General features: G+C 39.9%; 1 protein-coding gene across 1 annotated transcript; it reads left to right on the top strand.

Annotated features, from left to right (window-relative positions):
- The first annotated feature begins 8,736 nt into the window (after positions 1-8,736).
- LOC138040805 (histamine H2 receptor-like) lies at positions 8,737-9,684 on the top strand. Its single transcript, XM_068886472.1, has one exon. The coding sequence runs from the start codon at positions 8,737-8,739 to the stop codon at positions 9,682-9,684; it is 948 nt and encodes a 315-aa protein (XP_068742573.1).
- Positions 9,685-13,520: the final 3,836 nt, after the last annotated feature.

Here is a 13,520-nt window from a genome sequence, read left to right as displayed (position 1 = left end):
CCTTCTCCCCAGGAGGGCCTCATTAAATGTTCTGCCTCTTTCATCCAACAGCTCAAACAAGCGATTCCAACAATTTTTGAATGACCGACACGAAAAGAAGACTCTCTTAGAGAAATAAATTATTTATAATAACACTTTAGCATACGAAACAATGCTCAGATGCTTACGAGCACCCTCATTGCCGTGTTTGTAAAAAAGCACCATGAGGTATTCCTTGTAGCTGGTTTAGGCATTGTTTCATCTTTCAACATTGGGCAAAACCAAATCTACTCCATTCTCAGAGGGCACTGGGAAAAGAAGCCAGAAGAAAAAACTAGCCTTAATCCAATTCTCCCAAGGCAATCTTTAAAAAATAAGATTATAGAAGGAACACTTTTGAGTGCCAACCCTAAGTCTTTTAAAACAAGTGCAAACAATATTAATAGTCTTTCAATTCACAAAATGTCTCATATTCAATTAGATTTGGCTGCAATATTCCTTAAAACTATGCAGTACTATTTACCATAAAACGTGGAACATTTCCTGCCTATCTAAATATGCCACAAAAGGGCTCCAAAAAGCAACCAGTTAAGTTTTTAGATAAAGATAGTGTGTCTATGGAGATCTGACACAATACATAAAAATCAAATAATTTGATGCGATCAAGACATTGAATGAACAAGCAATAAACAAACTGCAGCAATGTATTTTAGGTTCACAAAGTGGGAATGAAAAAAACAATTCCTCAACTGATGTTTCAATATGCATTTAAATTAATTTTCTATCAACAATTCAAGGGACTGACTTTTCAGTGTCTATTCACTGGTATTGATTTATGTTTCCATGATAAGTTTGAAAGTAAATCTGGCAAGCTCAGTGCCCTATGAAGTGGTAACAAACCCTTTAAACTACAAGTTTATCCACAATGGACAGTTAGTGGCTGCATTCACCAATGTAGAGAACAAACACATCAAGTTTCTTTTCAAGCAACCAAGTGTTCAAGGAGCTATTCAATCTCCAAAGAGCACAATGGTAGTGTACCAGTACCTGGGTGAATTCGGGTACCTGGCCTGAAAATGAAACTTGTGGAGCCAAACAACTTGTTGAGCTTAGTACTTAAACTGGGTAGATAATTATATCTACAAGTATTGTCTATTCAACCAGCAGTTTCTCCTAATTTTGTGTACCATTCACTTGTTGGCCATGGTTCCTTAACAAAAAATCGCTAATTCAAGTACAGATTCAAGTCCTTTCAAATCATCAAAGTTACTTTGCGCCACAAGAAACAAACGAAAAAATACAAGCACTAAAGAACAAACTGCTCAAGAATGCACCGTGACTCCTTTTGAAACAACAAAACAGGATCCTCGAGTCACTAAAAAAGTGCTGCATGCTACGTAGATGTTTGCAGAACGATCGGAAGTTGTAATCATTAAAAAAAAAAAAAAAAAAACTCCACTCCAGATCTGATAGACGATGGTCGTGCAAGACTCGCCAAGCACGTGGAACACCCAACAGGATTGTTCGTTGTTTGGCACAGCAGATAAACAAAAAATTGTTCCCCTCACTAACAAGTTCCAACCCGATAAGACCAATCTTGCCCAAATACAACAACAATTTCGAATTCGGCAGCAGGCAAGCTCATCACAAGCCATCGAAGTTGGCATAAAGCAGCATAGCGCTTCACCTGAAGTGAGATCATGGTGGACACAAACAAGGGGTGAAAGAACTTCCTAAGATCAGACGACCAAATGTGATTAACCCAAAACTCGTTAGAGCGGCTCAGTTATCGGACATCAAAGTGCTGAACAAACCAAGGGATTTCGTCGTAAAAATGTTCACTCAGCAACGTCTTCTTCTTCTACAGAATAATGTTCAAAAGCGATCCTGGTTGTTAATCACATGCTAGCCCAATCCATAAACTGGATAAAGTGGATTGGCAAATTGATTGTCAGAACAATGGGGTGACAATTTCCCACGGGCGTAGAAGGAGGCTGAGTTTAAGTCTAAGAACTCATGGAAAGCTAACCAATTAACCAATTGAAAGCTAACCATTTTAAAATAGGTTCTTAGACTTAAATACTGTTTATCAGCGCTATTTGAAATGGGTGTTTAGACTTAAATACTCTTTATCAGCGAACTCAGCCTCCCTCTACGAACGTGGAAGAGTTTTTCGAGAACCATGCGTTATTTCTGTCTCGCTGAGGTCAAAGAAGCGACGGTCAAGAGAGTCACAAGGGAAGGCTGAGCGAATGTCCACAGATCTAACCAATCAGAATGTAAACAATTGGCGTGACATCGTATAGCAATCGGATAGCACAGTTTTTCCCGTTCGGTGTCAAAGACAGATTTCGACAACTCCTCAACACTTTCAGCATCTGCCTTGTACAGAAATTGAAAACCTTGCTTTACTTTCAAATACAATAATCTCTGTCCAGCAATTTTTTTGACATCTGCAAAGTTGTATTCCGTTCCAGGGTCCAGATGAAGAGTAGAAATGGTTTGTGCCGTACTTTCACGAACTCAAAATCATTTGTACCAAGTGGCGGGAATTTTCCAGTCAATGATTCGCTCACCTTGCCTGTGATCGTGCTTTCGTCATCATCCTCTTGCAACATGAACACACCAGACGTTATCACAGAATCCCACTTCAGATGGTTTGGTTCGTCCACCTCATCATCCTCAAAGCATCGCAATAACGCGAACTCGATTGCCTTCTTCTCTTTCTTAGACTTTTCGTTACCTTGCCTGGGACGCTAATAGGTGGCACCAGCCGCTGCTCGCAACCTTTCTTGTCTGTTAACCCTTTCACTCCCAAGAGTGACACTTATAGATTTTTACTCTGTCTAACGCCAGACGATTTTATTCGTCAATGGGGAACCCCACAGGAGTGAAAGGGTTAAGACGTCTGCACAGACCAGATGAGGAGCTTTGCTGAAGCATGTTGTTAGCTCGTCGCAAAGTTTCTTGCAGGGTCACAGAGAACGGGCGTGAATCAGAAACACTCGTAGATTGGCCTGCCGTGCTTGCATTACCTGCAAGAAGCTTCGAAGCTTCATTAAGTAACTGAGAAAGCCTAAACCTGAGAGCTCACGAGAAAACCGCCAAAACAAAATGGCTGCCAAGGCGGGTAGATTTGAGAGCCGGCCACCTAACATGGCGAGCTCGCACCAGGAAGTTTAAATGAATTTTGCAATCGTTTAAATGGATTGGAAGATTAAATGAATTTTAAAAGGTTTAAATGAATTTTAAAGACCTTTAAAGGTTTAAATGAATTTTAAAGGTTTAAATGAATTTCAAGGTTTAAATGAATTTTGAAGATTTAAATGAATTTCAAAGGTTTAAATGAATTTTAAAGGTCCTATGTCTAAAACAGAAACGAAAGGAGAGCGAAAGAGAACGACAACGACAAAACAGAATACCAGTAATAGCTCAAACTTAGCGAAAGAAGTTACTCCACAAATTCTTCCATTGGTCACTAAACCGTTTGTTATTTTTACGGATGCGTTATTTAAAGTGGATGCGTCTTTTTAAAAGATGGTTTAATCCTTTCTTACTTTGTTCAGGAATGAAAATTTCTTATTGTCAAATGGAATTAAATAACAATTATCTGTACTCTTTTGGACATAAAGAAAAAGTTGATTTGTTTGTTTGTTTTGCTCTAAAATGGGAGAGAACAACTGCTTTTTTAATCCGTTTGCCCAATGGTTTTCGTTGTGCCTCGACAGTGACAAGAAAGTCTTGCCCTTATGTTTTAAACACGTATTCGCAATGAGTTCTAAGACTTATAAAATTGGAGGGAAGTCTCACCAGCTTGTGTTTTCAGAAGTTTGTTTTTTAAAGCACCCAAACGTTAAATATTTAAGTGTTTGAGCAGATCGTGTTTGAAGTTCGTCGTTTCTTGGTTGCATTGCCGTATTTTGCCGATTCTTGTACCAAGCCAACCTGACGTGTTTCAATGAAATACATCAAAATGTGAATGATCTTGTTTTCAGAGATAAAGTGGAATAAAGTACATCAGTAAAACTCTACTGACAAAGTTGTTTTTATGGCTTCTAATTTTAGCGTGATTCCTATTCGATGGCTATTGACAGTTGACTCTGAAATGGCCTTTTTCCTTTTCCATTCGCTCGCTGAGGGTGTGATTGTTTTCTTTTAAAACTCATGCGGTTCAAGAAAAATTTATTGCCAACCTGGTGAATTGCAAAGTATTAAATTTCACTGGAGAAACCGATGTCGCACTCATCGCTTCGCGTGATTCATGCGATATCGGTTTTTAGCGTAAAATTTACCGTGGAATTCACTAGTTAGGTAATGAATTTTTCTATAGAAGAAAGCAAAGAAAATGATTTAATTATTAAAGCAGCAACCGGAAACTTCAAAACGCAGACAATTCGAAACCTTTTATTTTCACAAACCCTACAGGCAGTAAGAATAAATGACCAGGGAGCTCCGCTTTTAGGCTTGGCTTAATCTATTTATATAATAACCTAAGTTATTCACGGATTTTGATTGGTTCTTGCCTATTAGAGGACAGACGCACCATTGACGTCACCATCAGCTTTTATGCGAATAAAGTTTAATTCTTTATTATATAACAGTTAAATAATAATTATTATTTTGGTAAGTGTCTGTCTTGTGACGAGGTCCTTTGACAAAGCAAAAGTTAAAGATAAAGTCGCAAGAGCGAACGAGAAAAAAGACTTCACCATTCATTGTATAGTGGAGGTAAGGTTTTTTCAACACACGTCAAGAAAAATATGGTAACAGATCAAACCAAACACACTTGAATTGAAAGATGCAGTTAGGATTTAAACAATTTAGTTTTAGGATATATATAGTTCTGATAGTTGGTCCGTTTCGTATAAGGTAGCACGGTAGCAAGGCAGCAAGGAAGAATCTCGAAATACTAGCGCTAATTAAAGCTATCAGTTTTGAAGTTGTGGCTACTCGAACTCACTTGCATGAGCTTCTTGAAGCTGTAAACAAGTAGTGCACAGCAAAAAGGTGATTGTGAAATTATTTAATATCTGTTTTTTATGTGCCTTCTCACCAAATCACTCAAGATATTAAAATATCCTCTGTGGCATTCAATATTGAAAGTGACATAGCCATGGATATTGAAGACACGATCACTAATCCTTGCACTGTGCCTTCATCACAAGAATAGGGCAGGTGTTTCGTTTCTTAACCAAAAAAAATATAATTTCATTTGTTTTAATCTTTGCGCACTGACAACAAACAATACCGGGATGGTTATACAAAAACCACGTATGGCGTAGCGAAACGAGGTGGGTTGTGTTTAATAAATTTCGATTGCACGAAGCATGCAGAAATAAATTAACATTACACATTCAAACCTACACGAATCTTAGAGCAAATAAATACATTTTTCGATTGGAGGAGGACGAGTCATGGTCACTTGTAATGGGTCCGCAAAGCTCACTGACAAAACTCAGTAACTCTCTTAGGAAACAACAACTTGTACTTTCGACTGGCTGCACCATTGAAACCGCAGCAAATTTGTGAGCCATCCCGCGTGATAGCCGAGCTAAACAATTTCAAACCAATCTCCTACCCAGAGTCCTCGCGCTTTTAGGTCAGCGGGTGAGCGTCCGGAGAGGGTAGGTACTTGGTGTATTTTGTCATTTAGTGGTTATCTATTGCACAAAATTATCTAAATTAAACACGGTAAAACCTTCAGGGTTAGGATTAGGGTTAACGTTAGGTTTAGCGTTAGGGTTAGGTTAGGGTAATTGTATAATTACTGAACGTTTTTTTAGCCTTCTTCTGCAGAACAATAATTGGATGTAAAGTGGCTTCATACGGTGTTTCCCCAGATTATAAGACCACAAGTTAGAAAAGAATAAAACAGGGAGTAATACAATTGAATCAATTTATCCTGGGAGACAAAAAGACGAAGGTGGAATGGACGCAGTGACAGTCTTTGCCTTCAAGCATTGGCCGAAAACATTGTGTGGGGCGTACAAATGTCTCTTGGGCCATGCATCGTAGTTACACCAGCATGTCTTTAACAACTTGGTTGGGAGCAGGGGAAATCGTTTTGCCAGGGATTTGACAAAGAACACCAAATCTCTCCTTCTGTCCTGAGCATCATCACCCGGCAGCATGAGGAAAGTAAACAGCGTTCTCTCAGAGAAGACAAATGCTTTTTTTTACCGTCAGCAAGTTTGAGGTGGTCTGCATAATAGTAGGGCTCAGATAGAGATCTACTGCATACAGCAGTCTTAGGACAAAGTTTGCACATTCATCACCTTGTATTGGTTTAGTATGCCGAGTAAAATATCAAGCCTGAAGGAACAACGTATTTGTGCCCTGGCGGATTACTTAAGTCATATACAATTTCTACCAAACATACTATTCAAAGGAAATTTGAAAGCTTATTATAAAGTGCGACAACTTGTTATTATCAAGTGCGACAGCTAGCTATTTTATTACAAAGTTACAAAGTGTGACAGGAATTACGAAGTGCGACAGTTTTATTACAAAATGCGACAGGTATAACAAGTGCGATGATTTTTACAACGTGCGACAGAACAGGCACGCATTTGTTTTGTGGCCAGACGACCATCGAAACGTTTCACGGCAAGGTATTTTAAGTACAATACATGACGTGAAAGGCAAAAAGTTGCTGTCTAATCGATCGGAAGGGACAGAAAATAAGCTGGCGTCGTTCGAATTTCACGGGTGTATACAAAACCTGAGCTAGGCCTTGGCCTACCCTGAATTTGCTAGTTGTTGCCGAAATGACCAAAACAAAACAAACACAAAAACAAAAAAGAAAAAGGAAAAAGTCCCTTAGTGACAAATTGCAAAAGGTCAAACGATGCCATGAAAAATCGATGCCTTCAAGATGGCGGTACCTCAGGCACACCAGTGAGGGGCATGGGGCTAATAGAAAAACTACTTGGCCTTAAATGAAGAGGGACTTGTCACGTAGCCGTCCACAAGATGCTAAGTAAGGAAATTTTCTGGTATTTCTTTTGTCACTAAAGGATTTTTTATTATTCTTTTATTTTTATTTTCTGTTATTTCAGCCAAAAATAGTATATTCAGGATCGGCCGTAGGGTAGGCGATAGGGTGGGCCATGGCTTAGCCCAGGTTTTGTATACACCCGAATTGCCGGCAGTTAATTTATAGCAATGCGCTGAATTGTAAGCAAAGTTTCAGATTTTTAGGGCTTTTAATTCACGAAAAACAAATTTTTGAATTTTCTATGTCGCAATACTTCGAAAATTTTTATTTCGTCTTGTATTCATCCGCTCCTGTTCAAAATCTATAGCAAAGCGCTGAATTGTATGCAAAGTTCAGATTCCTAGCGCTGTTAGTTCACAAGAAATTAATTTTTAAATATTTGGCCTTGCAAACTGACTCGAAAAATTTTATTTGTCGTTGCGCTCATCAGTTCAAACACAGTTCATCTGTAGCAATGCGCTGAATTTTAGACGACGTTTCTGCTTTTTACTGCTTAAAGTTCAAGAGAAATTAATTTTATAATTATCGATAAAAAGCCTTCGACAACCTCCTCGCCCGACGTTATGTTGCGTGGGGCAATTCTCAAGAGACTCACGTCGCGAAATTAACCAATCGCAATTTTGCGGCCGCCAGCGGCCGCAGAAATGAAAACAAAGGGATTTTATTGTAGGTGTTTATTTCCCCTCTCCCCAGTACCCTCCCGTTTTCCTTCCCTCTTCCTCCCCTTTTAACGCCTGCCACGCAGGCGAGCTCAGTTGGTAGAGCAAGTGCAGCTCAATCTCGCGGTCATGGGTTTGGATCTAGTTCATGCCAGCCTTGTTTTTTTTGCAACTGCTTAAGTTAAGTTGCTCAAACATTTTCGATGATCTTTCTCACCGATAAGTGAGTCCAAAATGTAGGCAAGCACTACGTGCAAGAAAACATGCACAAAAAATAGAGGGAATAAAGACAATAAAAAGCTTGCATTTGGAACTAAAAGCTTCACTATTTTTTGCAGCAATAAAGGTATAAATTTGGAAAATGAGGTCAAAGGGAACTAATGAAGCCGGTTACATGACTAAAACTTATTTCGTGGCTGCAAGACTCCCAAGGGCTAATGTCAGTCGATACCAATTAATTAACGCTATGTCATGCATGACTACAAAACAGTCCATTACGTACAGTCCTGAATAATATACATTCAAAACTTTCAGCGTTTCGATTGGCTGAGAGCACGTCAACTAATCCCAAAAAGAGTTCTAAAAAGTGAAATTAGTGCAGAATAGATAGTTGAAATTAGTGCAATAAAGGTGAATTTTTCACAGTTATATCATAAATTTAATAGGTAATCGCATGATTTTTCTCGTATAATTTGGAATAAAGGAAATTTATTGCCCAGAGGAAATAAATGGATTTATGCTGAGTGTGACATGCTTAGTTAGTAATTTCCCATGTTGCAGTTTGGGATTTCTGTCATCCGGGACTCCCAGGAGGTCATTCACCATTTTTGCAAGCTAGGCGGAGGCTGATTCAACAGAGTCTTGTATCCCAGCAAACGGAGCTCGCCCAGAGCAATGCCTTGCCAACAATATCAGTCAGAATGTATGGAGCATGAAGCATAAATAAGCAATTGTACATTTTTTCAGACTGCAAATTGCACTTTGTTCGTCAAAAAAATTGACTCCTGCTTATTTATACCAAATTGCACTAGAAATCATGGGATTACTGACCTATACAAACCATCCATTCACCCTTTTTTTCCAGGAAGACAAATTGCAAGGATGAATTTTAGCACGTGGAATTTTGTATGGGCCTCGTTGTTTGCAGTGATCGCATTTTTGGCTGCTGGTGGAAATATACTAACCATAATCATATTTCACAAGAAGAAATTACGCAAACGGCGTCGTTTTCTCCTTATAAGCTTGGCGGTAGCAGATATTCTAGTTGGACTGGTCGCAGTTCCACTTTATATCACATTTATGTACCTATATATAGACAATGTCAGCTACCGGTATCTTAAAATTTTAGTTGTAATCTACGAAGGTGTCGATATGTTTGCTGCGTTTGCTTCCATCTTTACCCTTGCTGTGATTGCATTGGAGAGAATGTATGCCATTGGTTGGCCCTTTCGTCACCGAGTTCTGAAAACCCAAGCGTATGCCGTTGCTATAGCAATTCCGTGGATAATGGCGTTTATTGTGACCATAATTGCACTTTCCTTGCGGCATCGACAATCCTCCGTGGTCTTTACATCGATATTCATATCGATATCCATTCTCCTAACCTGTGTAGCTTACTTTGTCCTTTGGAAGAAAGAGAGGTCTCGAAAAGTGCGCCATCAAGTTCAGGGGACCAAAGATGTAAAATTGACTAAGACGGTAGTGTTGATAACAACAGCGTTTGTGCTAACTTGGCTTCCCTTTCAGGTTTTAAGCTTGGTTATACATCTTTGCATTTCATGCGGGGAAATTTCTCTCGTTGTAATTTATATGATCAAGTTGCTCCAGTATGGAAATTCGGTAATAAACATCGTCATTTATCCTGTCAGAGATGAGGAATATAGAAAATCTCTTTTCAAAATGCTGTCTATTTTTAAATGCTCATGTCGAAATAAGATCATTCCTTTATCGCCGGCAAACATGGGAATTTCTGTTATTTGTGTGGTGTCCTATTCTATAAAAGATACGCAACTACGTTTTGATAATTTCCAGGAAAACACAAGACTCTAAATAAGCACAAGTTTAATAGACGAGTACCGAACACCTGCCACAGTCACACCTAATGTATTAAGACTTCCTAGATCCTGGTTAATTTTTTATCAGAACCAAGTTCCTCCAGTATTGAAATTCGGTAATAAACATTGTCATTTATCCGGTCAGAAATGAGAAATATAGAAAAGATCTTTTCAAAATGTTCTCTATTTTTAAGTGCTCAAGTCAAAATCAGCGGTTTCGTTTATAATTATCGCCTGCAAACACGGGAATTCATCTTATTTCTGTGGTGTCCAATTCCATCGAAACGCAAGTAACTTTTGATAATTTTCACGAAAATACAAGACTTTAAATCACCTCAAAGTTAAAATAACGAACCGATGATAACCAGGAAAATCATGTAGTATGCAATCGATTGCCTTGTATATCGAGAATTCCTGCTAATATATATCTTTTTGTCAGAACCACTGACTACGAGCAGTCTCTCTTTATAGATGGTTTTCATTCACGTGACTTGGCGGCCATATTGGTGTACAAAACAATACAAAATGTATTCATGGAATATGCATAAAAATAGAGTTTGGTTCCCAAAGAAGAGAACGTCTATTGTTCTTGTACACCAACATGGCCGCTGTGACATCACATGAAACTCACGTGACTTGGCGGCCATATTGGTGTACAAAACAATACAAATGTATCCATGGAATATGCATAAAAATAGAGGCCTATATGACGTCACGTGAAAACGAGCAAAACGCGATACACGCAAATGCCCACGCGCGTGCTGGAAGTGCACTGCTATCACTAAATCTGAAGAAAAAGAGATACTGCTCGCAGTCTACTGAATCACTTAAGCGTACCTATCATATGTATGGCTTCTTTCAATGCGCAATTCAACTTTCGTGGTAATAATAAAGATTATTTGTGTTCGCCAGTGGCGTAAACATGCTATTATTGAGGCCTTCCAAGGGGGATTCTGATGTCGCTTTGTCGTTCATTTTCCAGCCCACCTGTCGCCTATTTGGCTAGAGATAAATGTCACTGTCGTTTTTTGGCTGCAATACAATTGTCGCTGTCGCCTTTTCGCTAGAATACAAATGTTCCTTAAACGTGCTTAATTTTTGCGTCCTGTAATTTTGTTTAATTTGTATCGATAATCAAATGGTGACGAGTCAAATTAGGGAATATAAAGGTTCGGTAAATTATTTGATTTTGGACAAAACGCGCGTAAAATTATTACCTAATTTCATGAGTAGACCATTTGATTAGCTATTAAATATCAAGGGTGACAAATTACGTTCATAAGACGCCATTTTGCTACTGTAGGAAAAGTTGCCATGGCAGCATTGTAATTTCACATTAACGCCGAAATTTCACGCCAAAGATAAGGAGTTATTTGACACCCATGTTATTAAAGAGTAAGGGCCCGTAAAAACTTCCTTGTTTTTAATACAAGATCAACCACTTTAGTTTCTAATAACTCTAATGACTAGATAGCCTCCCACGCAGACTCTCTTAGGGATTCATCACGGGTTCCTCCCCACTTGCGTCATTCTCGTCCCCAGAGGCCGCGATTCTTTCGGTCAGCACCGAGAATAACGACCTCTGGCCGGTTCCGAAATACGCGCAGTCTCAGTGGGGGTCTATTTTGATAACCGTTGACAGCTACTAATTGTTTCAAATTTCTGAGATTGCGCAGACGAGCGGGAAGTCCGTGATTCGCGGACTTCCTGGTTCGGAACCAGCCAGAGGTCGTTATTCTCGGTGCTGACCGAAAGAATCGCGGCCTCTGGGGACGAGAATGCACTTGGGTCTGCTGCAACAAGCTGCACATTCCTTTCCCTTTGTTAAGAAACTGTCATCTGGAAATCACATGCGGGTTACTTATGAACCAATCAGCTCTGTGTAGATCTCTCCTGGGAGCGTCAATGCGTCAACTTCTTCTGAAAGGGACGAAGGCTTTTCAAAATATTCCACAGAAACAATAATTTTGTTTCCTCGGTGGGTTATGCATTTGCACTCTCGCGAGTCAAAATGTGAGTGCGTAGTAAGGGTATGGTGTCGTTTCATCTACTAGTAAAATTGAAGGCGCCGTGGAAATATATAAATACGAATACAAATATTAAAGTACTGCCACAGGTAACCCAGGCTCACTGTGTGTGCCACATAGGTAAATATAGAATATATGAGGCGAAGTTTAGGTCTGGAAAATTGCAAGAAAATGGAAATAAAAGTCGATGAAACTTACCATGTGGTGAGCTGTTGTTGTCTTTAATACGTACACGAAGTTTTGGGAAAAATGGTCCCCGTTCACCTTCCTTCATAGTATAGTGACAAGGTGGGAGACTGAAGCCAGCGTAGGGACTCCGATCGACCCAAAACAAGCACCATTTTTTTCGTGAAAATCGAATCTATTCGCTAAATGAACACGCCAGGCTCGTGGAACATGAACTTCTCTAAACCATGAATCCCAAGTATCTCCAGGTAGCAACGCAAAATCACCATCTTTTGTTCACGACCGAGTCAGAAGGAGAGTGGGTCTATTCCTGATTTGACGTCACAATCTACTTTGCATGCATTTTTACAAAGAGTTAATGCAATGTAAATCAGTTTTTGACGTCACATCAGGAATAGACCCACTCCCCTTCTGACTCGGTCGTTAAGAAAAGATGCTTGGATTTTTGCAACTTTCGAAGCCTATAAAATGGCAGGATTTGTTAGAAAAATGAAAAAATGGCCGCAATGCATTTCTAACAGGTGCAAAGATTCATTTTCCAAAAAAAAAAAAAAAAATTGGGGGGTTAGGGGCGCTTCAATTCACGGAATGGAAATTCTGGATTTAAGCGACAAATCTCGTTCCCAGGCTCTCTCTCTTTTCCTCCCAGAGCCTGGGAACTAGGTTGTTAAGCAACATCACATTGAAAGAAAAGAAGTACGAGCGTTTGAAGCTATCTGCGTTAAACGCCATCCGATCGTGGTAATCGTTCCTAGTCTCAGCATCACCGAAGACCAGATTCGGCCGAACGATTATTATGGGTAGTTGCCTTCGAGGAGAAAGGAAATATCTAAAAGCAATGCAATACACCCCTTTGGGCAATACATTTGACCTTCCAGCCTCTGTGTCAAAACAACTGCAACAATGACAAATAAACACAACCGTCAAAGATCGATCAAGGAGAAGATTTACGCCAGCGAGAGGCTTCAAACAGCCTCAGGTCTTACAGAATTCGATGAAAATCCGAATTTATAACATGCAGTGGAGCAACCAAAGCGATGGGTGCTGTGTTGGGGCTTCAGTGTAACACATTTAATTTCGTTTGCTGATTCAGAAACTCAAAGCCCATGTTCTACGCGGTGGCAAATGACGCAAATACATTCAATGCGACTAAAATTGAAAATGCTGGATGTCACAGTATAGGTCACGCGTTACGGGTCACGTGTAGATCCGCGTCTAGCGGCCATGTTGGAGTTGTAACAAATGTGAAAGAAAGTAAAACATGGTTGTCATAACCAGAAAGCAGGCCCAACCATCGAACCACTCCACCCAGGCCAGCCCGTACGGATACTTGACCACCATACCAAAACCTGGAAACCAGGAACCGTCCTGAGATCAGCGAAAGAACGTCGATCGTATATCGTCAAAAACAACACCACAGACGGTGTATACCGACGCACAAGATCGCACCTCAGGCCAGACACAACAAGCTCCTGTGCACACAGTCCCGCCCCAGTCCAAGCACCCACAGCAGTCACGAGACCACCATCACCATCCAGGGTCATGGAGGCACCCGCAAGTGCAGACGATCAACCACCAAGGAGATCAGACCGTCCAGAGCCCAGATCCCCTGCAAGGA

This window comes from Montipora capricornis, chromosome 3, assembly GCF_036669925.1.
Source record: "Montipora capricornis isolate CH-2021 chromosome 3, ASM3666992v2, whole genome shotgun sequence".
NCBI classification, from domain to species: domain Eukaryota; kingdom Metazoa; phylum Cnidaria; class Anthozoa; order Scleractinia; family Acroporidae; genus Montipora; species Montipora capricornis.
The sequence above is the reverse complement of the archived record's forward strand: the minus strand, read 5'-3'. Positions and strand labels throughout refer to the sequence as shown.